This window comes from Alosa pseudoharengus, unplaced genomic scaffold (genome assembly GCF_046254945.1).
Source record: "Alosa pseudoharengus isolate Yale_2024_CS ecotype anadromous, Long Island Sound unplaced genomic scaffold, YU_APseudo_1.1 YU_APseudo_1.1_scf_16, whole genome shotgun sequence".
Classification (NCBI taxonomy): Eukaryota; Metazoa; Chordata; class Actinopteri; order Clupeiformes; family Clupeidae; genus Alosa; species Alosa pseudoharengus.
Window position 1 is genome coordinate 30125580 of NW_027468630.1, and position 26220 is coordinate 30151799.

General features: G+C 42.7%; 1 protein-coding gene across 1 annotated transcript; it reads left to right on the forward strand.

Moving 5' to 3' along the window:
• Positions 1-459: 459 nt before the first annotated feature.
• On the forward strand, positions 460-7697 carry leo1 (LEO1 homolog, Paf1/RNA polymerase II complex component). Its single transcript, XM_076287679.1, has 12 exons — positions 460-553; positions 1089-1769; positions 2691-2792; positions 3159-3253; positions 3410-3558; positions 3714-3798; positions 3915-4009; positions 4237-4371; positions 5292-5427; positions 5784-5973; positions 6481-6578; positions 7427-7697. The coding sequence occupies exons 1-12, from the start codon at positions 496-498 to the stop codon at positions 7538-7540; spliced, it is 1938 nt and encodes a 645-aa protein (XP_076143794.1). The 5' UTR covers positions 460-495; the 3' UTR covers positions 7541-7697.
• The last annotated feature ends 18523 nt before the right edge of the window (positions 7698-26220 follow it).

Genomic DNA, 26220 nt, shown 5'->3' on the forward strand with positions numbered 1-26220 from the left:
CAGACTTATTAATTTGGCATAATTTACAAATGTCTTTCATGCCACCCAGTGGTCATTTTCTGCACCGCTACAATTGTTGAAAGTTTATTCAGGTCAGGTGTAAAAATAATGAATGCTGAGATTATAATTATAATGATTGCAGTTGTCCTCTTTCTCTCTTTAAAATTGGGCCTAATTTCAGCTTCAGTTAGATGTTGTGCTTGTTAAGGAGGGCTTGAGTGATGTAGCTGAAATAAAGCAATGCCAATTGAAACGTCTTTTCTTTATAAAAGTAAGAGCATGATATATGCCTCGATCAACGTGAAGCCTAGCAAATCGTTTGTGATAGACCTACCCCAACATGTCTCATGTAGACTTCTCAAGCAATGCAAACTATATCAGCCAGACTTTCCCCTACAAAGAGCGCATATCAGGGACTGTCCACATTTTCCGGAGACATACCGGAAGCAAAGACTTTTAACATCAAAATACTTGTTGTCCACGCTTCCTTGAAAAATGGCGGATATGGATGAATTGTTCGGGAGCGATGGAGATAGTGATAATGAACAACGAGGTACACATATTTGTTTATTCTGGCACTTTTATTACATATTAGTTTGTCACTTTTAGTTGTATCACATATCTTGTTTCTTACGGCTGTGCAAGGTAACCTATCGTGTATAGCTGTTGAGTTGTCTTTCTTGCTAGCTCAGTAACTAGCAAGATCACACCGTAACGTTAACGTAAATGTAGTGAATTAGTGCGCTGAAATGGTATGGAAACGTCCGACTATAAGTGTGTTATTAAGTCCCATGTGTATATCCCTGTTAACATAGTCACCCGGAGGCCTATATATTCAAGTTTAGTAACTGCATACAATTGGGTCATGTAAACATGATTGCTTGCTAGGTAGCAGCTACCCGCACAACATGACCAGAACTTATTGATACTTTCTTGGATGCTGAGCGCATCTTGAGGACACTGCATTTCAAGACGGTTTTTAAACATTATAAGTAGGCTTCAGTCTGACACAGTCGTAGTCACAATGCAGATCATGTTATCGTTTTGAAGGTATGCTGACCATCGGTGTTCTTCACTGTCTTTATTAGAATCTGGCTCGGGGTCAGGATCAGATTCCGAGCACGAACGCCCTAGATCTGTCAGCAATGGCTCGGGAAGTGAGAGTGAACGTGAACGTGATGATGACGATGATGAAGAAGGCCAAGACGGTGGGAAGCCCAGTAACAAAGAGCTGTTTGGGGACGACAGCGAGGATGACCATGGGAGCCAACACAGTGGCAGTGATAATCAATCCGATAGGTCTGGAAATCAGTCAGATGCAAGCATGCACTCTGAGCAAGAAGACAACGAACAGTCGGACGCAGAGCAACACAGTGGTTCGGAGGGTCATCATGATGAGGATGTCCAGGGGCGTGGGTCAGATGTAGGCAGCCCGGCATCAGGGGTAGGGAGTCGCCACTCCGATAGGAGTCGCCACTCCGATAGGAGTCACCACTCTGATAGGAGTCACCGCTCCGATAGAGGCAGTGCAAGCCCCAGGTCAGAGGCTGGAAGCCCACATTCTGATGCAGGCAGCGCCCACTCGGACCCAGGAACCCCTCAGTCTGGACTGGGCACCCCACACTCTGACCCAGAGGGCCACTCTGATGATGAGAAATGGGGCAGAGGGATTAAGAGCGACCAGTCAGATGATGAGGAGAAGGCCCAGCACTCCGACGAAGACAGAGACCACTCAGATGATGAGGGCCCAGGGAGTAGACACAAGACAGGTAATATATTCAAGATTGTGCATGGAATTGCTATGATGGGTGGACATCTTGACTATCATTCAGTGTCTTGACTATTAATCTCTATTAATCCGAGTTTACATGTGCAATTTTGGTGATTCCTGTATTTTTGCTAGCATCAGAGAGTTATATGTGTCCATGGATTTAGTTACTGAAAGACTCCATGTTTGTTAAGAGCACTGTCATCTTGATTGTGGAGTAGCAATGCACATACACAATTAGGCTACATATATGTATGTATATATCTCATATATGAGACCAGATCCAAATTCTTCACAATGCATGTTTTAGGTAAAAGAAAATAAGGTTGTCAGATGTAACCCGATTAGCTGATGATTGATTTTCATTTTGGTTCATTCATTTGGTTCCCTTTTTCGAATACGTTTATCCAAAAATGTTGTTGGTTTTCGTTCTTTGAACCGTTTCTAATGAGGCTCTACATGTCGAGTAGGGCTGCAGCTATTATTTTCAGCTATTATATCAGTTTGTTATTGGATGAAAAAATGTTGATCAGTGTTTCCCAAAGCCCAAGTGTATGTCTTCAAATGTCTTGTTTCGTCAACATGCCAAAGATATTTAGTGTACTGTGTAAGTATCCTAAAGTTGACAACTAATCGATTAATTGTTGCTAATGTCAACTTAATGAAACAGTTAACTGAAATATTGTACAAACGTGAGATACCATAATATTGAACCAAAGTACTCTCTAGCCCAACAGGAAAGGCTAAATTACATTATATCACATTTCAACTACAAACATAAACACTGACGATGAAGACACTGATGATGATCTTGTGAGAGGCAGCAGTTGAAATAATTGAATGTAATACAGTTCCGCATAAAACATTTATACCTTTTATCTAAAAGAATTATTCTGATTTTGTGTTTTGTTGCTCTTCACAGAGTCTGCAAAGGGCAGCGATAGTGAGGATGATTTTATTAGACAGAAAAAAAAGAAAATTGCTTCAGACTCTGATTCGGATAGTGAGGTTGGAGGCTCCAAAGGTAAGTATGTCAATTCACACCACATACCACAGTAACACTTTTGTCAGTGTAACACTTCAGCATTTATGATTCAGCAGTCAGAAATGTATACACAGTGAATATAATAATTAGAATATTTTAATGATTTAATTGAGTATTCATCCAGTGGGCTTACATAACAGACGCAAATGCTCTATTAATCTTAGATATGGTGCTATAAGTCTATGCAGCTCACACTGTACCCTGCACCTGTTCTTCTCCTTGTCATTCAAATGTCAAATTCAGTGAGTTCAGAAGTAGTGTTCCTGGAAGTGTTTAGAAGTAGAGTGCTGCTGTCCTTATGGCACATTGTATGCTACTTAGGACTTAACCATCTCTTTTCTCCAGGTCCAAAACCAGCTGCAGATGACCTGTTTGGTGAGGCCGATGACATTTCTTCAGACAGTGATGCTGAGAAGCCCCCCACGCCTGGACAACCGCTGGTGAGTCTCCGCTCTGAAGTTAAAAAAAAAAAAAAAAAAAAAATAGGAGGCTTGGTTTGGGACTCCCACTGTATTAGTATTGTATTGCAAGGCCTTGGTAAAGTGCACTGGTCCTGTAGACTGAGAGGTGGTGCTGGCTGGTGGTGTTCCCTGTAGGATAACGAGGAGGGGATGGAGGGCGAGCACCCGGAGGAGGAGCCTGTGCCCGAGACGAGGATAGAGGTGGAGATCCCCAAAGTCAGCACTGACCTCGGCAGTGACCTGTACTTCGTCAAGCTGCCCAACTTCCTCAGTGTGGAGCCTAGGTGATAATTTCCCCATTTGAACTCCCTTTCAAACAGCAGTTTCACATTTGAGTCAAATACTCTCAAAAACTACTAGATATGGAGCTGGGTTTCTCCTTTATTACATGTGCTGATCATTTGATACGTGCGTGCAAATAATGCTCTCGTCTGTTTAGGCCGTTTGATCCCCAGTACTATGAAGATGAGTTTGAAGATGAGGAGATGCTGGATGAGGAGGGTAGAACAAGGCTCAAACTAAAGGTATCGTCTACATTTGCTCTCAACAAAAAAAAATTTTAGGGGCCTAAAAGTGTTATTTCACTACACTGTAGTTCGGACTGTATTGTATTCATCAATTGTGTCGTCTTGTGGTCCAGGTGGAAAACACAATCAGGTGGAGATCCCGCAAAGATGAGGAGGGCAATGAGACGCGAGAGAGCAACGCTCGCATTGTGAAATGGTCCGATGGCAGGTCGGTTGACATTATCTTTGAGGCGCAAAAACAACCCTCAACAAGATCCTTATTTTTGAGGAGCACAATAAAATCTGTGAATCTGTGGAGATTTAGTTTGTTACCTTTTTGTGTGCGTGGTGGAGCAGTGGTGATGTCACACAATTGCAATTTTGTGTTGCTTTGGATAAAAACATCTGCTAAATACCAGTCACCTTTAACCTTTAACCTTTTCTGTCCCCCATCAGTATGTCGCTCCATCTGGGAAATGAGGTGTTTGACGTCTACAAGGCCCCGCTTCAGGGAGACCACAACCATCTTTTCATCAGGCAGGGCACAGGTCTGCAAGGTCAAGCTGTGTTCAAGACTAAACTGACCTTCAGGTGAGCCCACTATTGAGACTAGACAGACATTCAGGTCAGTCCACTATTGAGACTAGACAGACCTTCAGGTCAGACCTTCAGGTCAGCCCACTATTGAGACTAGACAGACCTTCAGGTCAGCCCACTATTGAGCCGTGTTCTGCTCAAAGAGATCTCCAAGACCTTTTTCTGTTCCAAGATCGTGACTGCTAGGTGCTGTAGCCAAAATCAGCAGGTGCAGTTAAAGGGTGCCAGTGTTTTGGATTATCACAAAAGGAAAACGGATTGTTTGTATATGTCGCCAACAACAGCACAAATACTATTCAAATATGTACACTATGTCTTAATTCCTTAATAGCTCCTGGCTGGACAAGTGAAAACAAATAAAGCCTCTGATTTGATGGTCCCCCTTGGCCTTTTGTATTTTAACAGACGGCTGCTCTGCTGATTGACAGTCTAAAGCTGTTGAAAGTAAAATTTTAACCTTGTTTCACTCAATTAAGGGTCATGATCAGTGAAGCTGATCATGGCCACTTGCAGCTATATTACTTTGTGAATGTAATTGTTTAGTATGAGGTGCCATTTTAAAGATGCTGTTTGTTGAAATTCATTGAAATGATACAAAAATAGTTGTAAAGAGGGTGAAAAGAGGGTCCCATACAGGTTCAGATTGGGCACTCACACTTGGGGTTTGATTTCCAGTGCTTCATCAGTGCCAGCATAAACAATATCCATTCTTTACATGGCTGCGTAACCTCGTAGAAGTATTTATGCCCTTTTCGTATTCTAGGTTGTTGCCCTAAAGGTCTTCCTGTATGTCCTATAAAATTCGTAACCATTAACAGAGAGCAAGGACATGTGGTGTTTGTTTTGACTTCTCTGCAAAAGTCACGTTGCCCATTTCCCTTGTCATAAAACTCTTTTGTGTTGCTCCTCTGCAGGCCTCATTCCACAGACAGTGCTACTCACAGGAAGATGACGCTGTCTCTGGCTGACCGCTGTTCTAAGACTCAGAAGATCCGCATCCTGCCCATGGCTGGCCGTGATCCAGAGTCCCAGAGGAACGAGATGATCAAGGTAATGGCTGCTAAAAGTTTGATAAAAGGCACATCTAGGCCTTTTTGTTATTTTTGTTCCTGTGAATCAGAATGGGCTTGTCATTCTACTGTTCAGTTATGCACGCAACACCCTCTGCTGATGACACATCCTTGGTTCCATTCAAAACTGGTGGAAATGCAGGCTGAATCCTGAACAGAACCAGTTCAAGAGCTAATTCTCTGTTGGTCGATTGTTTGGGATCTGTATTCTGATTACTGGACAACAGGCTCTGTCTTTGTGTGGTGTTTGTAGTGCAGCCATTGTTGGGAGTGGGGATGAGGTGGGGCGTGCCGTGTGCTGTTTGATTCATGTGGACCCCTGTGTTGCTACTGTAGAAAGAAGAGGAGCGCCTGCGGGCCTCTATCCGCCGGGAGTCCCAGCAGCGGCGCATGCGGGAGAAGCAGCACCAGCGCGGCCTGAGCGCCGGCTACCTGGAGCCTGACCGCTACGATGAGGACGAGGAGGGAGAGGAGTCCATCAGTCTGTCTGCCATCAAGAGCAAGTATAAGAGCGGAGGACTGAGAGGTGAGGAGGAGGAGGAGAGGGAGGAGGAGGAGAGGGAGGAGGAGGTTGCGTACCACATGCCGAGATTGGCCACTGTGCACAGCCTAGAACAAAAGCTTAACAACAATAGCAGTTGGGATAATCCGGCGGCTTACTTAAGAAAATTAAGTGTCATTTGTTCCTCAGCAGAAGCTGTGGCTCTGGTGTGTGGCTCGTGTGTGTTTATGGCACTAGGTATTACTGAGTATTACTAGGTAATACTGAGAATGTCCTTGACAAGTCTCTTAGAAAGTTAGATTTTAAGATGGCTTTTCAAAACAATATTAATTCCAGATTAGAAATGCTCCTAATATGCTTGAAAGAACAGCATGCAAGAACCAGCACAAAAACATGTCCCATTATAATCAGTTGAGCCTTATTGTAGCAGCGCTTTGTTTAGTGTCCAAAATGGTTTTAATGTGCATTGTTCGATGTGGTGCAGCCATCATTGTGTCTCTATACACGTGTTATTTTTCTGTCCTCCTGCAGAGGAGCGAGCCAGAATCTACTCCTCAGACAGCGACGAGGGCTCAGACGAGGACAAGGCACAGAGGCTGATGAAGGCCAAGAAACTGGACAGCGATGACGTGAGTGCCACAGACAAGCCTCTCTAGCAGCGTCACTACTGTGTTGGTTTTAACTGTGTCACAGAGACAACATACTCTTATCAGGAAACCTTTGTATCGGGGTGGGTTCACTCGTTCTACCGGTGTGCTCTCCAGATGAGCTCTGACTGTAAAGTGCAGTTATTGAATACTGGTACACTAATGTAGTGTGTAGCTTCTGAAATGTTCCTTTTGTTGCTTTATTCCTCTTTACTTTCACTCTGGCTTTTACGAGTGCTTAAAGGAACACGCCGACCTTTTTGGACTGTAGCTTATTCACTGTATTCCCCAGAGTTAGATAAGTCGATACATACCCTTCTCATGTCCGTGCGTGTAGTTACTCGGTCTGACACACCCACCGCTAGCCTAGCTTAGCAACATTTTCCTATTTACATGCTGTGATTTGTATAGTTACAACGTGTACAAATAACAATGTCAAACGAGACAGCCATTTTGTAAGCATATACATACGGGAGTTTAAGTCCCAAAAGGTCGTTGTGCTCCTTTTAAGAAGTATAATGGCACTTAACTGAAATGTCACTCCAAAGCCTCTGCTATTCCCACCCACTAATCTCCAGTTATAATCCAGAGAGTTTTGAAGTTAAAAAGTGAGTAGAGTAAACCATCCTCCATTCACTGTGTGCAGTTCCCCAGGCTAGCAGCAGGTGGCATAGTTTCACACTTTGTTGCATGCCCTACCATTGCACTCGGAAGTGTTGAGCAGGAACAGGAACCTTTTGTTGCTGTGCGTGCCAGGCGTCTCACTGTGGTGAGGAGGGAAAGGTACGTGGGAAAAGCCTTGTGTTTACTGTCTCACTGTTCTCTTTCAGGAGGGAGAGAACTCAGCCGGCAAAAGGAAAGCAGAAGACGATGGCGAGTCCTCCCCCAAGAAGGCAAAGAAATATGTGATCAGTGATGAAGAGGAAGAGGATGACGATGAGTGATTTTTTTTTTTTTCCCCCACTCATTTCCTTTTTCATTGTTTTTTTATTGTTTTGTCTGTGTGTTTTGACTTAGTATCATGGAGTGTCCATTTGTACATTTTATAATGGAGCTGCCCAGCTGTAAAGTAAAGAGGAATAAAAGAGTAAACAAACTTCAGTAATCTTCCGTTCTTTGGTATTTTTATGGAGGCAGGCTGGTGTGCCCAATGGTCATAAAATATTAGTAGTTGCAAAGTATTATCACCTCTTTGCTGATTATTTATGTTGTTTTAGCAATCACACAGTGTGCCTTTGAGCAACATTTTACCAACTACTAACTGTCCCCCATTTTGTAAATGGATAGACCTATTTATAACTAGCTCATAATTTATCAAGGCTCACAGTCGAGGCAGATTCACTGGTGCACAGGTGCAGTTTGATATTGACAGAGAAGTGTGTAATCTGGCCTTGGCTTGCTCTTGGCCATTGCAGAAGGGCTAGTGAAGTCATCCTAGAGCCTGCTAAATCTGCCCGCTGCCCCGGAGAATGTGGATCCCGGTTAGTGATTCGGCACCATTAGCCAGAGTGACGCACAATGTGCACTCAGGAGATAACAGAGGGGCTTAGCCCTTCGCCCTTTCCCCTTTTTTTTGGGAAGGTGTCCATGGCCGATGCCTGTCCCTGGGATACCTTTAAGGCAGGCCCCAGTCAAACAGAATCAGCCCCAGAGTGCTGAGGTAGCGAGCCGGGGTAAGTATGTAGTGAAAGCGAGTTACGTAAAGTAATTTGCTGCTCAATCCACAACAGTCTACTTCTTACTGCCCCCCCCCTGCACCTCCATGCAGCTGTACCAGGCAAAGCACTCTGCAGGAGAGAAACAAGGCTTCTTTCATGAGCCATATTGACCAATGCCCCCAGAGAAAGTGTGCTAGTAAGGCACCCCCTGGGCTTTCACTCGTGCCCACCCACCACAGATTGTGGGTAGACCAAAAGGGCAATGCCATCTTTGACAGTCACTACCCCCAAATTCCACTGGGCCAGGAGCCGGAGTGCCCAAACCAGACAGCTGTGCCGCCGTCCTCACTTTGTCTGAGTCCGCACACAAGCTTTATGAGGACGTCCCAGTCTTCTCAGCCAGGAGGAGGATGCGTCCCAGTCGTCTCAGCCAGGAGGAGGATGCGTCCCAGTCTTCTCAGCCAGGAGGAGGATGCGTCCCAGTCGTCTCAGCCAGGAGGAGGATGCTTTTTTTTCCGTGGAAAACCTCAGCAGATCCTCCTGCTCAGGGAAGAGAGAGCAGGGGTCATTAATCACATCGGCTGGCTCACCACTGGTTATTCATAGCAAATGCTCAGTGTTTTACTGCAGGGGCAGGGATGCTGCATGTGTTTGTGAATGTGCCTGTGTTTGTGTCAGAGTGTCTGAATGTTTAGTTCCCCCTGGTGTTTCAGTGTTGAAAGCTTTTCTCATGCTGAGCAGTGCACTGTGCTTGAAACGTGCTCTCATGTTTGTGTTATTCAGATGGTACCATGTGAGTGCATTGCTTTGTGTTCTCTGGGTGTCTGAGTAGGATGCCATCGTTTGTCTCTCCCCCTCTCTGCTCAGGATGTCGTGAGCGTCGGCGGGCCACGCTCGGCTGCCTCAGCCCCAGTGTTACATAACTCTGCTGCAGAGAAGGGCTGCACTGGCAGGGCAGCGGGCGTGTGCTGGAGACTGGGGGGATGGGGGGGATGGGGGGGGGGGGGGTGCAGAGGCTCTGCAGCATTTCATCACCCCCTCAACACTGCACTCTCAGCCTCCGTCCCCTCCCCTCGCCTCCAGCTGACAGCCCCAAGCACAGGCCACTTGAATCAGGGCAGCACCCTCAGTGTGGCTGTCCTATTAGAACACAACATAGAGCCAGTCAATACAGAGCACCTGGCTCTTTATGCTTCACTGACCTCCAGGAGAAGATCAATGTAAGCACATTCCTGTAATGTTTGTTTTAACTTTAAGCTAATGTTTCCTTTTTAAAAGAAAGGCTATATTCAGTCCTGTTGTTTGAAGCAGAGTGTGACCTTGAAACTGTCAGATGTTAGATACACGATTTCATGAATACTGACAGGTGGATCCCTCGCCTGATTGGATGCATTCTGAGGACCGCATCATTTCCCCCCAGTTTACAGAACGAGTGTTCTTGCCAATAAAATGTTGATTTAGCCTGGTTCATCCTATAATTAATCACTGACTGTAGGGACACTGCACTGATTATGTTCTCTTAGTAGAGTAGCCAAGTTCTTTTTACCATATGTTGATACTGAACCAAGTCAGCCTATTCTTTCCTATGGGATGATATGTGTATGGAGTCTTATAGCCTAAAGACAACCTATGTCCATATATTTATAAGCAATATAATCATGCCTGGATTTGGCTATGGTGTGTCTTCCTCAGATAAGAAAGCTTTAGAAGTGCCCTATAACCAAAGACACCTTGAGACTTGAGATCAATAGAAGGTTTCCTCGAACATGTCTTCAAGCTCAAATCCAGCAAACTTTCTGTTGCCTCTGTTGGCACCTTCTGTTGCCTCTACACACTGTAATGTGTTCTTATGTAAACAGTCTATTCATAATCACACCTGAGCCACTAGGTCTTTATTTTGGGCGTTATACAGTGGTGCCAATGGGTGGATGACCAGTATAACAGTAAATCTCAGAAGTCTATTCTCTGATGGCCAGGAGCTATGCCATGACTTTAGAGACCGCACTACAGACAAATGAGAAAGGGGAGACAGTGGCTGGGTCGAGACAGGAGCTATTAGGCTGCTTAAACCTGTCTGAGCATGTCTGGGGAACAGGCCGAATGCGCACTGAATGTACAGTTTATAGCCTACCGATAATGGACCAATGGTTAAATTGTTTAAATTTAGTAATGCTTGTGGTTGTGTTTCAATATAAAGTATTAGTTTGGTCATTTAATTTTCTTATAGGGCCATCTGTTGATTGATGCCCAAATATCTTGGGAACAAATGTGTTGCTTTAAAGGAACAGGTCAACTTTTCAGGAAATAAACTTATTTGTCATCAACCCTAGTTAGATGAATACACCTTCTCTTCTTTATGCATGCAATAACCCAGTTTGACGCTGTTAGCCTAGCTTAGCATAATTCACAGGAAGTGGGTTACACCAGTTAGCCTATAGCTCCCGTTTAGCTATAAACTAGCTATAGGACAACTGGAATAATTATAAAGTTCATTGAATTGAATTGAATTGAATTGAATTGATACTCAGTGAGGCCTTCCTGATGCTGAAGACTGAGAGCCATAGGAAATATTTATCTATTTTTATTTATTGAGAGTATGACACATGGGCAGTCCCTGCAATGGATACTGAAAGAGATCACACAGACACACACAAAAACACAGTGTTCTGGCATTGTCCAACAAGTCTCTTGAGCGGCCACTTTATCCAAGGCCCTGCCTGCGTCACCGGGTCCCTGTCTGTAATGACGCCAGCTCTCAAGCACAGTGTTGTTGCCCTGGCTGCAGCTGTATTTCACAAGTTGGATGCCCTTTAGCTAGACCAGGAGTGTCCCTTGTGTCCCTGGGCAAGTTGCATAAGAGACCAGTCTAATAAATATAAACATAATCCCCTGATACTAACCGTGCTACTGTCAGATGATTATTCATAGACAGAGGTGATCAAGGCCCTCTGCTCTCACACTTGATGGGCAGAAATGTTATAGAACTTTATCAGCATTTAATACTTTGTCTTGATGAACAGCGCCACTAATTCTTTGTACGCGTGTTCACTCCTATCCTTTCTCTATTTGGGTCAGACTGTTCTTTTAGAGGGAGGCAGTAGACTCTGTAAGCAGGTAAAAACCCTCCACATCCCAAGATAAGATTTAAGAGTATACAAACAAAGCAAAAAACACATGACACATAATATGCAACCAAAACAAGTCTAGTGAATGGTCAGAGATCAAGGAGACCTGTAAAATGACTTAATGAAAAATTAATGGGACAGTCTTAATACTTGGACTATATGTGCCAGGAAAAGCAGTAAATGCATTCATGTTGTTAATGGCAATCGTAAGGAAACTCCAGATTCTTTAGAAGTATTACACTGTTCGTGGAACTATTTTTTGTGTAAATGTTTGATAAAGTGTTCATGAATAACTCTTCTGCAGGATTTTAGTAAGAGATCAGGAAATTAATTCAGAATCGCATGAGTCAGCTTTTTTTTTTTATTTCTGAATTTCACAGTGAAAGAGGAAAAAGATAACAAGAAGCAAGAAGTAGCTAAATATCTGTTGAATGGGACCAACAAAAAATGCAAAACTGTTTGGCAGTGACTTTCTAAGGGCACAGTCTAGGAACTGTCCTCTCTGACCATTTTGAGCCTCCTGATGACAGCAGCATCTCCCCCTGGTGTCATGATTCATCTCTATCTGGGCATGCACCCCCACCAACCATGGCAGGATTTCAGCTGAGGACGATGACCTCAATTCCCAGCAGTCCACATACCCAGCACACACAGTCGGCCCCTGCAGACCTGCAGTATTTCGAACCTCTTTGCGATTCCCGTAAGATAGAGCGTTAGCCCTTCAATTATCTAACTCTCGATCCGTACTAGCCAAGCAAAACAGTGCAGCACAGCGCTTGTCTCCCCACGCCACCAACTCTGACTGGCCCCAGTTAAGTAACACAGGGAGAATGAGTAACAGAGAAAGCAGTTACACAAGAACCAGGGCATGAACACTGAAATGATTTTGCTTCCAAAATTTGATGTGACAAATGTGTTGCATTTGTATTGCACAGTGTGTACATTCACAAACTCTCAGCAAGTGAGGATGACTATTCCATTAGCTCCACTGACAGGGATGGCTGGCCTATCATAAGATGCTTATCTAAGGAAGGTATATGTTCAGTTCTAAACACACTGTATACATGCCATGGTTTGTTTAAGCTTACAGTGACTTTGGACTGTTACTATCATTATGGTTATATGTTAATTCATTTGATAATTAATTGATTTAGTTTGATTAGTAAATGAATAAAATGACATTTATTGGGTAATGATTCCTTAATTTGACTCAAATATCTGTATTACCATGTAAGAAAACATGCATAGCCTTCCCTATCACTCCCTCTTTTGAATGTGTGCATGTCAGATGGATGTACTAATATGGCCTGTTGTTGCTGAGGAATCAGGATAGTATTCAAAACAAATTGGTGCACACACAATAACATTGTGATTGGCGTAAAGCTCGAACAACAAATAAGGCTGTTATATAAGAGATCTGCACAGAGCAAGTCAAACAAGTCCATGAAAATATTATGGGAATGTCCTGCCCTCCTTATGTGTGGCTGTGAAACCTCACAGGACCCCTCATGTCCCGGCCTCACCAGCCCCTACAGCACCCAAACTCAGGATGGCGTCACCCAGGCCGTAGAAGCCAGAGGTTTATGTGAGAAAGCCTGTGTCTGTTTATGTGCCTCTTTCTTTCTCTCACCTCCTTTCTCGCCTTCATTCCAGAGAGGCTCTCTTAGTTTTTTTGCCAGGTGCTGTGAGGCAAAGACACTGCACCAGGTCATGTGTGGAAATGGCTGCTAAGAATGCACAATCACAGTGCATATCACGTCCTATGATCGACAAATCTTATAGATATAGATATAGAATATTGTACCATTTTTGATATGGCGCACAATTCATGGCCTTAATACACAGCAAGCATCCAAGTGTCCTGACAAATACTTATTGATGTTATGGTATTGAGAAAGTACCTGTTTCCTAGTCCATTGCCTATTTTCCTTGTAGAAAATGGAGCCCAGAGGAGAACAAACACTTGACCTACTTTGGAATTTGACTATGGCTCTTTCATTGACTATGGTCAAACTAGTCCAAATATGTGCCTTAGAAGCTAGTGCAGCCTACCATGTTTGTAAGAGAAATAGGAAAATTATGCTTGGCTACACAGCATTCCATGGTCACATACTGTAACTAAAACTTCTGACATGCCTTAACACCAAATGAGAACTGGAATGAGTTCAGGTCAGATTGTTTTACACAACCTGCCCTTGACAATCTTTTTTCCTGGGAACACAGGGGGCCTTTATTAAAATAATCTTGCACTTACAGTATGTTTCGTAAGGATCTGAAGTGACCTCCTCACTGACAAAAACCTTTAGTGCAGTTTTAATCAGTTTACAGGAATAATTTGCTCGGTTTACAAAACTTTTGTGTCTTTTTTTGCAGGGATTTGCTCTTTCCACATCAGTGTGCTTGAGTTCATGCTGTGTGCTTGAATACTGTAAATCATGCTGTAAAAGTTGCAGGGGCTCAGTTTCTGAGGTCTACGAGGTGACCGTAATCATTGAGCAACATCTCAAGGATCTCCTTTACAGAAATGTAGAACTACTACACCAGTTTCTGTAGCCTATTGTTTAATCAGGTATGCAATGAAAAAGTACACTATTCTCATCCAGCAACGGATCTGTTAGCATGATACAGGACCATGAGCTGGCACCCAGACAGCTCAACATAGCAAACGAGCCCATACACATAGGAAGAGCATAGAGGAAACAAGAGAGGAAACAAGTATAGAACTTTCTCACAGGAAAAGAAACGAGAGATACCATGGATTCCTAATTAGGCTAAGGCCTGTTTATCTGGCTCTCCCAAGTATGACCTCCCCCACCCCACCCTCAGCGTTCCTGTGCTTCTCTGCTCAAGGGCTGGTGCCTGAGCCAACAGCAACCTTGCCGATATAAATAGGCCGTACCACATTTAGTCTTCCTTTTCCTTCTTTACTTCATAGAAGCGACTGACAGAAATAAAGGACAAGCGCCCCCCCCCACCCACCCCCTATCGCTGCCTTCCCGTCTGACTCCAATCCGTCTCTCTTGATTCATATGTATACTCTGGTAACCTGTGAACTTTAACAGTTTTGTCCTTTAAGGTCGGAGCCCAGGCGGTGTCATGGTGACTGTGTGAGCGGTCAGAGTGCAATGGAAACTGAGCCCACAGAGTGTCCTGTTCTCCCGCAGGGGCAAGAGGGTTCATGGTGTAACACAGACGGCTCTTGCAACTTTGTGACGAGACAATAGCATCTGCCCATTCTCTCACTGGAGGCAAAGCTTGGCCTGTTGAGTTCTGAAGCACTGTATTCACTCGTTTTGTTGACTTGCCATTTTACTGCTGATTTAGCCTGGATCCATGGATTATCAGCTCCCACTTTAGGGCAGTGTCTATTCAGACCTGATACCTATTCAGAACCATACCTATTCAGCCCAGGCCTCCTGAATCAGCCTGCTTCAACTATAAATTCAAATCTCAGATACATTTGCACACATAGTAATGTATTGTTATATTTCACTGAACACTACTGGTGTAAATACTGTATTTGGGCATTATCTGGAGTGCACTTATGTTTCCCTCGTACTTAATGTGGTGTGTAGGCTAAAGGTCCCCTGTGTCCAGCCTGACATTGGAAGGTGGAGCCTCCTGTCAGGGGGCCAGAGATGGTGGGTGGAGAGGGGATTTGTCCACTCACTGAGGGGCAGTACAGCTCCAAGGCCTCCAGTCTGCTGAGAGTCTTGACCGGCTGTCAAACTCACACTCATAATTTTTCATCTTAACTAAGGATTAAAAAAAAAAAAAAGCTGAGTTGTGGATCCAAATGTGAATAAAACTTTGTCTCTGACTGTGCAGAACTGTTATTGTAAACAAACAAGAAGCCTATGCATGTTTTAAACTGAAGTCAGGGTTTTGGGAGTGGTATCCAAAGAGGCATTTATGTAATTAGTTATAGAGGCAATTATATAATTAGAGACATTTATATAATTATAATCAGAAGATTCAATGAAAGGAAAGAGGACCTATGCTCTCATTTGACTACTGCAGGCATCACTTGACGTTTTGAGGTGATAAGTTTGTAGAGATATTACAAAGATGCTGTCAAAAGTGTCCAGTATTGTGATGGTAATCCTTAACCTTTAGGACATGCAGGCTGAGAGAAAAGACAAGAACAAGCTTATCCCTGTGACTGTCAATACACCTTTGATATGATGAAAGGATAATCTGCCAGTATAGGACACTGTGCACTCCAGACTCCAAAACCTTTCAATTCAAAACTCTACACTTGTGTTGTTGAAAAAGAAGATGGTTATAAATATATTTTTCCATGATTTTAAGTCCTCCACTTCTCAAGCACGCAAGCAGTCAAAACATTGCTGCAGGTTCATATGTGTTATGTAAAGAGCGTGTGAGTGGGAGCTGTTCATGTGGATCTGCTTCACTGCCCACATCAGCAGGCAGCCACATCAGGCTCCTGGCTCAGAGACAGCAGTGCCGTGCTCATGGCATAGACCACTGTCCCACTGCACCGGGCCTAACTACAGACACACACACACACACAAACACACATGCATGTGCACACTCACATACACACACACCAACCGTTCTGGGACATTGATGTTTGTCTGGGTTGAGAGAGAGAGAGAGAGAGAGAGAGGGTTGATAGTCTCTGTGGACGTATCTTCATGGACACATTCACATACTTCCACAGGATAAACAACATCTCTGCTGCTGTGCAGGTCTGAGGTCTCAGTGGAGGGCTCTGTATCAGCTTACCTCCCTCCCATGCTGTCTCATGTTCTCTACCCCCTCTCCTGCCACACACTGCTTCCCTTGCCATTTTCTCCAGGTAACGTTGATATCCATCTTCAACTCTCAGATGCCTGTGTCCATGGGCTCTGAAAGGCCTGCACAGCAGAGAATGGTGCCGGCCCCTTCTGGGCCTCCTGTTCCTCAGAAACCTCTCAGCACCAGCCTAATCCCCCTGACTCTCCACATCTCTGTGCCCGGGACCAGACTCAAATCCCAGCAGAGACAGGCTGTGACGTAAAGCTTATGGGTAAGGGGAGAATTTTAATGGAGGTAAACAAGTCCCTGAGGAACCTGCGCAAAGTGTGTTTACTGTGCATGAGTGGCTATGATGTTACAGGAACTATGCAATAGATGCCTGCTGATGATGGTTCATTCTGGAACAGTGACAACAATTCAACATTTGTTTACATCCTGTAACAAGTTTTAACTTTGCTTACTTTGTAAAACACATACAGTATAATATCTTGGCACTTGGCACCGCACTGTAGTGGCTAATAAAGACAAAAGAGATTGTGCTTGTTTATTATTTATGACTGCCGCTAGCAAAGCTAGCGAAGCGGTCATATAATGATTGTCAACGTTTTTTTTTTTTTTTTTTTTTTTTCCCCGTCATCTACTTCCTGAATTTTTGGTCAACGATACCCGGGACACCGAAACACCGGTGCACATGAAATTTGGTGGGTATGTAGCCCCACTAGACTTTTACGGAAAAATTTCGTTTTGTCCCCGGGGGCCATTCCCCCCCCCCCCCCCCCCCCCGTGCTGGGCCCCCCGAACCCGAAAAAAGCAGTTTTTCCTAAATAACTACCTGAACCGTGGCACTGAGGATGAAGAATCTTTTATGGTATGTTGGTCTCAAGGGCCCACATCAACCTGGCCCATAATCATCACCTCATCACCCCTATCTTCAGTTAAGATGTTCAGAACTGCACCAAATTTTATGTGTATGATTGACCTGGCAATTCTCTGGGGGTATGCCAAGTTTCGTAGAATTTCATCCATGGGGGGGTCTAAAACAATTTAGGTTATGTGTACATTTAGTGACTGTACACTCATTGGCCTGTAGATGGCGGTGCACACACACACAGGTACGCACATACTATCGGTATTAGAATGGCCGATACATAATTACAAATTCAGTAGGATTAAAAGAAAGCAAAATATTCATCATCATCATCATGGCTGCATTTCCAGTATTGGCGATAAGTAGTCGTTTGTCCACTAGATGGCGCATCGTTACAGTGAGACGTAATTTTGTTGGAAGTTAAAAGTGGGTTGGAAAAACAATGGACGCTTCCTACAAGGACTGTAGTTTACCGCAGAGAACGTCTAATAAGGATAGGACGATGTTCTCATGAAATGTAATTCCCATTTCTTCTTGAAGCCGAAATAAATCTGAGAATGTTTATCGGACATGCTTGGTTTTTACTGCAGGTTTCGTTACTTTTATAATATCAATAAGGACCTAGGTACAATAATGTTACCGTTAGCGTTGGTTGAGTGATGGAGGCCAATTTGATTGCATTTGTAGAAAACTATAAATGCGGTTATACCAGAGCCCGTCTACGGAGAGCCTCCCCACTCTCTATTAATCCCATACAAACCAAATTTGGCTGCAGTTCACCAGAGTTCACCTAGATGGCGATCGCGGGCGAGTCCAAAATACATGGGGTCCTATGGAGCTACATGGCTAAATTTATTGTTTTCACCTATTTACAAATGAAACCCTCAGATTTTAATTAAATTTTTCGCAAAATAGATATGGATTATCAATCAAAAGTGAAATAATCCGGGAGTCATGTCCTTTCGTTTTCTTACAGGTTGGGTCGTTGTTGCCCATAACACACTAGCATTGATGCTATGCTATGCTATGATCATGCTAATGAATGATGTCATTAACACGTTTGAAAGGCTTTTTAGAACAATTAAGTGACTTTAATACTCAATATAATACTCAACCAAGTGTATTGTCTTTGCCTCCCCTTTCGAATACAATATTCAAATAACTTGAAAAAAAATTATATCCTGAGAAAAGTGGATTTTGAGGGGTACTGCTCCATAGACCTCCATTCATTCTGGACTCGCCCGCGAGCGCCCCTAGATGCAGTACCACACCGGAAGAGTTCCGAGAGTGAAGGTTCTCCACTTATTAGACATTCTGTGATTATACCAAGTAAATTGATAGCAGCACTGTAATTGTATCTTTCGACTGTCATTTGTTGCACGTGCTACAAAAATCATTCTGTGCAATGGAAGATTTACCAACGTTACACCGGTATGATACAGTTTTGCCTATACATGCGTGAGACTGAGACGCCTGTTTATTTGTTTGAAGTGCGTGCAGGGTGTGAGAGGGGAATCAGTGTGCTTTGATTCCAGCTTGGTAGTTGTAGTCTGTGAGATTAAAAAGCACGTGTGTGTGAAGTATCCAAACAATGACACCTTCATTTCATTATGGCTGCTTTAGCAACACACCTTACGCTACTGTGTAGTGGGTCCCATTTAGAAGTGGCTACTTCATTCGCGCTTTCCTTGATTCATGGAGCTGCGTGCATTTTATTACAACCTTTCGCACGATATGGCAGTTTAAGTCCGCTTGATACTGTAAGGCGTAAGCCATTGGTTTCCAAAGGAGATCTTATTTGTGTCGCCATGCATAGCCTATTGACAATTTATGTTGTAAGCCTACCTGTAGCTTAGGGAAGCTAACAGCTTTCTATTAGGATCTAGTTTGTTAGTTACAGTTTTGTCATAACTCCCTGATGCATTTTTGCATTTAGAATAGCCAGAGCGTGGATATCTCAATCGGAAAATTAAACAATATCGGGCGCCTATGGACTAAGCTGGGTGAACCCAGCCTGATTTGCCCGCTATTTATTTTTTGATTTCTTAAAAGATTGGGTCTGGTGAAAGCCAGACAAGCCATGGACCTCAGTTACACAATGCAAGGAAACATGAATCAGCCTATATTTGCACGAACAACAACGGACAACAGCTCTTCAACTTTGGCCCGTTAAAATGTGTATGAACAGTCTAGCGACGCATTTCATCAAGGCCCATTTGGACAGTTATTTGCACCACTGGTTAGATGTAAAACAGCATTTCGTTTCAGACTACTGTTACTTAATTTGTGCATTGACAAAGTATCACATGAACTAAAGATGACTAAAATCTTATGCAGAAGAAGAAACATTCACAAAAAATCCATCTATCCAAAAATGACCTTTGTTTTTGATAGCTGTTGAAAACGGCATGGAACTGACAGAGATGTTTTTGTTTATTAATAAATACATAAATAAATAAATAAAAATATAACATTATGCTGATACCTTTTGCTTTTCCCAAATACAATGTCGCCTACAGGTGTAAGTGACCTTTCATCAATCCAGTTGCAATGGATGAACTGTGATGAACTGCCCTACTTGTGATTGTTTAAAGGTTTTATATCAATGCTACAACTTCTTTGGCTATTCTACAATCTATTCACCTTTTCAGCGCCAGTAGGCTACTTTCTGTGCAGCCGCACACACACACACACACAGGCATGCCAAACAAGCATACACAAAAGTTTCAAGAGTGGGGGATGGAGTAAAAGATGGAGACAAATTGATTAGTGTGATTTACTTTCGCGGAAAGGATGTTCAGGACTGAGCGGCGGTCATATTTTGTACCGCTATGCGGTACATCTAGTTTTCCATGGCAGTGCCATTTCTTTATCGATTCTATTGCATCTTTTGACCTTTCTTAATTACAGTTTTGGTCTGGAGAAGTGCTAATTCAGTGTAGCTAATTTGACCCTCATGAAAAGTAAAATAATTTGAGTGCCAATCAATTCTGAAAAAAAAATAAATATAAATAAATAAAACTGTTTTCCTAAATGGGCAGTATTAAAACTACACATGGTTCATGCTGTCTGTTTGATTTGCTATTTGAGTAAAAATCAAATGAGTGAAACAACCAAATATCCAATCAATACACAAACAACATTCTTCTTTACGCATGGCATTCATAGTTACATTGAATCCCACATAAAAGGCATGGACAGGATTTTATTTCAACTCTCAAACAATTTAGGACATTCTGCCCTGATGCTGCAGCCCCAGTCCACAGATGACGCTCCATTCTGGGGCAAAGGACAGGCTGTGTGTCTGCTCAGAGACCTGGTACATCTACTTAGCAAAGCCTGCAGTCTCTATGGGAACAGGCGCCCCTTTCTCTCCCACACAGGGACAGACTGTGTTAAGGAGGAAGAGGATGAGTACATGAGAATGCTAACACAAAAAGCAGAAAACTTTCAATAATATGGCAACTTCAATAAAACGTGAGATACTTCGTTCGAGATCAGATACTTCATTAAGAGGGTAATTCCAGGAAGGAAATGTATTAATTAAGTGTGCTTGCAAAGCTTTTCCTATTATTATTCCTCTGCCATTGGAGTCTATGGCAGCCCATAGAACGCCTGGCTAAAAAGTGCTGAAATTTGGCAGAAAGTTTCGGGACACTCCACTGACCACCCACACGAATTTACGGATCTCTATACCCAGCCGTCTAGCGCCACCAACGGGTCAAAATTTGGCCGAAGTTATGAAATTCGGCGCACTGATTCAGGACCGTCCCATGATCACTCTCACCAATTTACAGAACTCTATGCCCTAGTTCTCCTACTCTAGCACCCCCAATGGGTCAAAACTGGATTGCATGTTGGAATCCCTGGAACGACCTGAGTTTTAATGACTCCAATTACGTCACTTTCTGCCATATTGGACCTCCGCCATATTGGATTTAGTCCAAACTCTACGAAAAGTTTCAGCGGTCACAAATTTCATCTGATTTTCACGGAACTTGGCGGAGATGATCTTCTGCCTGAGCCGCACCAACGATAGTTGCCAGATTTTTCAATTTCATTTTTGTTTGCCCGTAACAGCCAATCAAATATGGCGACGAAGCCGCCAAACAGGAAGTGGACTAACATCTCCGTGATGCTTTGAGTTAACATAACAAAACTCGATACCATTAGTCAGGACACTGTCCCAATCACTCACAGCAATTTTTATGCATATACATTGGACGCTCTAGCGCCACCACCAGTCCAATGTTGGAAATGCGTTCAGGTGGTTGATCCTTGACTATTTTGTCTGATTTTTACAATTGAGGTAGCGTCTGAATCCTTGGACCATACAGAGTTCATCGACCCCTATCCGGTCACTTTCCGCCATATTGGACCTCCGCCATATTGGATTTAGTCCAAACTCTACGAAAAGTTTCAGCGGTTACAAATTTCATCCGATTTTCACGAAACTTGGCGGAGATGATCATCAGACCAAGCCGCACAAAAGCTATGTCAGATTTTTCAACTTCAAGTTTGTTTGCCCGTGACAGCCAATCAAATATGGTGATGAAGCCGCCAAACAGGAAGTGGACAAACATCTAGATGACGCTTTGAGTTAACATAACAAAACTCGATACCATTAGTCAGGACACTGTCCCAATCACTCACAGTAATATTTATGCATGTACATTGAACACTCTAGCGCCACCACCAGTTCAATGCTGGACATGCGTTCATGCGCGTGATCCTTGACTCTTTTGTCTGATTTTCACAATTGAGGTAGCGTCTGAATCCTTGGACCATCCCTAGTTTATCGACCCCTATCCCGTCACTTTCCGCCATATTGGACCTCCGCCATATTGGATTTAGTCCAAACTCTATGAAAAGTTTCAGCGGTTACAAATTTCATCCGATTTTCACAGAACTTGGCGGGGATGATCTTCAGACCAAGCCGCACAAACAATACTTGTCAGATTTTTTATTTTCAAGTTTATTTGCCCGTGACAGCCAATCACACATGGCGATGATGCCGCCTAACAGGAAGTGGGCCAACATCTCGGCTATGCTTTAATGTATGAAGTCCAAACTTGGTACAGGGACTTGGTATCTGATTGTGAGGACGCACTAGGAAATTGGCATCATTTGGCCTTTATAGGGGGCGCTGCAATACAGGAAGTGAGCTTGTATCTCAGCAACGCTTTGATGTAAAAAGTCCAAACTTGGTAAAAGGACCTGTTACCTGATTATGATGATGCACTAGGAAATTGGCATCATTTGGCCTCTATAGGGGCCTCTATACAGGAAGTGAACTCGTATCTCAGGAACGCTTTGATGTACAAAGTCCAAACTTGGTATAGAGACTTGGTACCTGATTGTGGGGCCGCCGCGACACACTAGGAAATTGGCATCATTTGGCCTCTACAGGGGGCGCTGCAATACAGGAAGTGAGCTTGTATCTCAGCAACGCTTTGATGTATGAAGTCCGAACTTAATACAGGGACAAAGTAGCTGATTGTGAGGACATGCAAGGAAAGTGTTCTCATTTGGCCTCTAGGGGTGCTGTAATAAAGAAAGTGAGCTCACATCTCAGCAACTCTTTGGCGTATGAAGTCCAGGGACATGGTAGCTGATTGTGAGAACGCACAAGGACATTGGTGTAATTTGGCCTCTAGGGGCACTGTAACAAAGTAAATGTTTTTTATTTTAGCCGTTCTTTATCCAATTGCAATCAAACTTGCTGTGAGTGCTTGCTCATGCCATGGCAACGTTCGCATTCCTGCTATAGCGCACTGCTAGGCCCCCACATTGCTGCTTGCAGCAATATTTATTATTATTCCCTAATTTTTGGCCAGCTCCTGCGCCTAGGCCCTTTGAGACAGAGACACCGTTCCAACTTTAAAACGTCCGGGCAGTACCGGTGTAACTTGCTCGAAAATGCGGCGTTATCGTTCCTCCTCCATATCGGACTTAATAGAATGCGAAACTAAATTTTCACAGGTCACAAATTTGGTCCAAACTTTACAAAACTTGACGTACATGATCCTTTGACCAAGAAGTTACTAGAAGGATTTTTGATTTTTGGAAGCGTTTGCCCGTCACAGCCAAACGAAATCGGTGGCATAGCCGCCAAACAGGAAGTCGTCATTATCTCAGGACAACTTTCACATATCGAAACCAAACTTTGTACATGAACGCGGGACTCCAATGTGAGGATGCACAAGATCTGAAAAAACAGACATACTTAAAATTTCAGATTAATTGGCATACCCACTTATGTCTAACTAGCCTCAGGCATCCTGTTTTTCCACCAATTCCACACTGTTCAACTTCACAAAGTATCATTCCAGCCTTGCCACGCATTTCAATTCAGTGTCATACATGGGTGTTTATGGACTTACAGATATTGCTGAAGTGGAACCATGTGGTATTTATACCAGCAACACTTTGCAGTACACTGTGATGGTGTTCAAATAAACTTGCTTAATTATCATCATATGAGGGTATTATTCTAAATGTTACAAGTACAAAAGTTGAAGGGAGATTATTATTCTAATTTGTACATGTACAAAAGTATGCAAATTAATATATTTGTTAACATATTAATATGTTTTCTGGTGTTTAAAGACCTGCAATGCATTCTGGGTAGGCAGCGGCCATTTCACACTTTTATGTTAAATGCAAGACACTTGGTGGCAGTGTTGTATTACATTTCACAGAGGACCAACGTGAGAAGGCACGTTGTTTTATTTCTGGGGTAGGCTAATGAGTTTGCATTGTGGCTGTTCATGACTGCAATATCAGTAGCCTACGACGGGAATACAGTTTGTGAAGGTGTGCGTTGATGAACCAAGTAAGTTAGACGTGAACCTTTTAATTACCTAGCCTACCAGTACTTGAATGAAGAGTTTAATGAATGCCAAGAGGGACTGAATGTTAGCATATGTTTACTTTGTTTTTAGACTGCTAGCTGCTAACTAAGTCTGCCAACGAACTTTTAAGTCTTTATTTTCCACTATGTATTTGATATCTAGTATGATAGTCAGTATAGCGGTGAAAATTGACATCACGGTTATGATTTATTTATATGTTTCTATGCATGTTAAATAGTTAACTTATCTCGAGTGGGCATTGCTTTTTGTGGCATTTCACCAGAGAGGGTTAAAGCGGAGCTACTCAAGGATCTTTGATTTCACGTCGCGATGTTTTGAAATTAGCCTGGAAAATCCAGACCCTAATCTATTTTGAAATGCGTCTACAGGAGCTTTCAATCACGAGGGAACAATTTTGCATTGTAGGCATAACTAAGGGATGCAGTAGCCTAACACCACCACCAACAACAACCAAAACTAGCCTACTCATTGTCAACATGTACATTAAATGTAACGTTTCATTGTGAATCAAATTAAAATGTTGGTGACAGATTAATTTAATAATGTTGCTGCGTGAATCACGGTAAACGTGAATGAAGTGGCCACTTCTTAATGGGACCCACTGTATGGAAGTAGGCTAAGTAAAATAGAGATGTTTCAAATAAGATAAGGTTATAGACAGGTGATATTTTTGAGATATGCGCTTCCTAGAGGCATTTTTTAGTAAAAGTTGGGAACAGGACTTTTTAACATAATTAAGGTGGGTTGAATCCAACTAGCCCTGTTCCCAAGCTGAATTTTGAGTTTATGACCATCAAATTAGCATAAACAAAATGGTTGCCAAAATGGCGATTTTGGGCACTTTCATTGGGCGGATGTCAGTATACCATGTAAATTAATTCATATTGTTCACAGACATCTTCCTTGGCCAATAGATCAAGGATACAGGCTGTGAAAAAAAGAAAAAAAATCTAGTATTATGCCCATGTTAATTATCTGAAAAAACCTTTGAAAAATATAATTGTTAAAATTTTATAACTGAGCAGGCACACGGTATTTGACGAATGAGACTTATGTTTTTTGAGGGTCAAGAAAGATGTGTAGTGATGAAATGTAAAGTTTAAAATTGTGGCCTACTGGTTAGGTCTTCGGGCTTGAAACCAAAGGGTTGCCGGTTCGATCCCCGACCAGTAGGAAAAATGTGGGTGGTGGAAAGGTTGAGCACTAGTCTCCCATGCCCACATCCACGGCTGAAGTGCCCTTGAGCAAGGCACCTAACCCCTCACTGCTCCCCGAGCAGCACTGTAGCAAGGCAGTTCACTGCTCCAGGTTAATGTATGCTTCAATGTGTGACCTGTGTGTTCACTAATTCACGGATGGGATACATGCAGAGACCAAATTCCTTGTATACCCAAGTATACTTGGCCATAAAACCTGATTTACATTACATTTACATAATTGAAGCGAATTGGGTTGGTAATGTATGTAGTCTCGGAGTAAGTTACACAGGCCTTTACCCATTTCGGTAACACTTTACGGTAAGGGTACATTAATTATTTATGTATTACTTCATTCATTAATATCTAATTAATCATCAGGAATTTACTGAGTTCATAGTTTGTCATTTGTGACCTCATACATGAACACATTACTAAATTATTAGGTACGGTGGGCACATCATTATGAATTATGATGTATTAACCATGATCATGACTATTTTTCTGCCAAAAATTTGGTCATCACTGCTCAAATTCTGATTTGAACATAACTTTGGAGTTCTCTAAACACATGTCATTATTCACTACTTTATTTGAGGGGCCACAGACATGATGAATGCATGAGCAATTATCCTAAAATTCATGTAATCATGATGATCATGCTTAAGAAATCATAAATCATAATGATATACCCATCACACCTAATGCTTTAGCTGATGTGTTGTTCATACATGAGGTCATGAGGAGTATATGAATTCATGTCAATTCCTGATGATTCATAGGCTATAAAGGAATGAAGTAATGCAGAAATCATGAATTAATTCATGCATGAATTCATGATAATTCATGTACCTTTACCATAAAGTGTTACCCATATTTCTTCATACTATTTGTGTTAGTAAAATGATTGCATGTCCTGTGAATTAATAACTAGTGCAAGTTCAAGTTTAAGTTACTTTATTTGTACCCAGAGGTAGATTTTGTTTGCAGTATAGAATGCTTCAAGAGAATTTGCCAGAACGGGAGCACAGAGGATGCCATCTGCCCTGTCCCTCCTTGACAATAGCAACACCTATGTGAGAATGCTGTTCATTGACTTCAGTTCAGCATTTAACACCATTATCCCCTCCAAACTGATCAC

Bases quoted from the DNA above. Each gene is read 5' to 3' on its own strand.
- leo1 (XM_076287679.1), top strand. From the start codon at position 496: ATGGCGGATATGGATGAATTGTTCGGGAGCGATGGAGATAGTGATAAT. The intron at 3,559-3,713 runs GTGATAATTTCC...TCGTCTGTTTAG, and splicing joins TTCCTCAGTGTGGAGCCTAG to GCCGTTTGATCCCCAGTACT. The intron at 5,428-5,783 runs GTAATGGCTGCT...TTGCTACTGTAG, and splicing joins AGAGGAACGAGATGATCAAG to AAAGAAGAGGAGCGCCTGCG.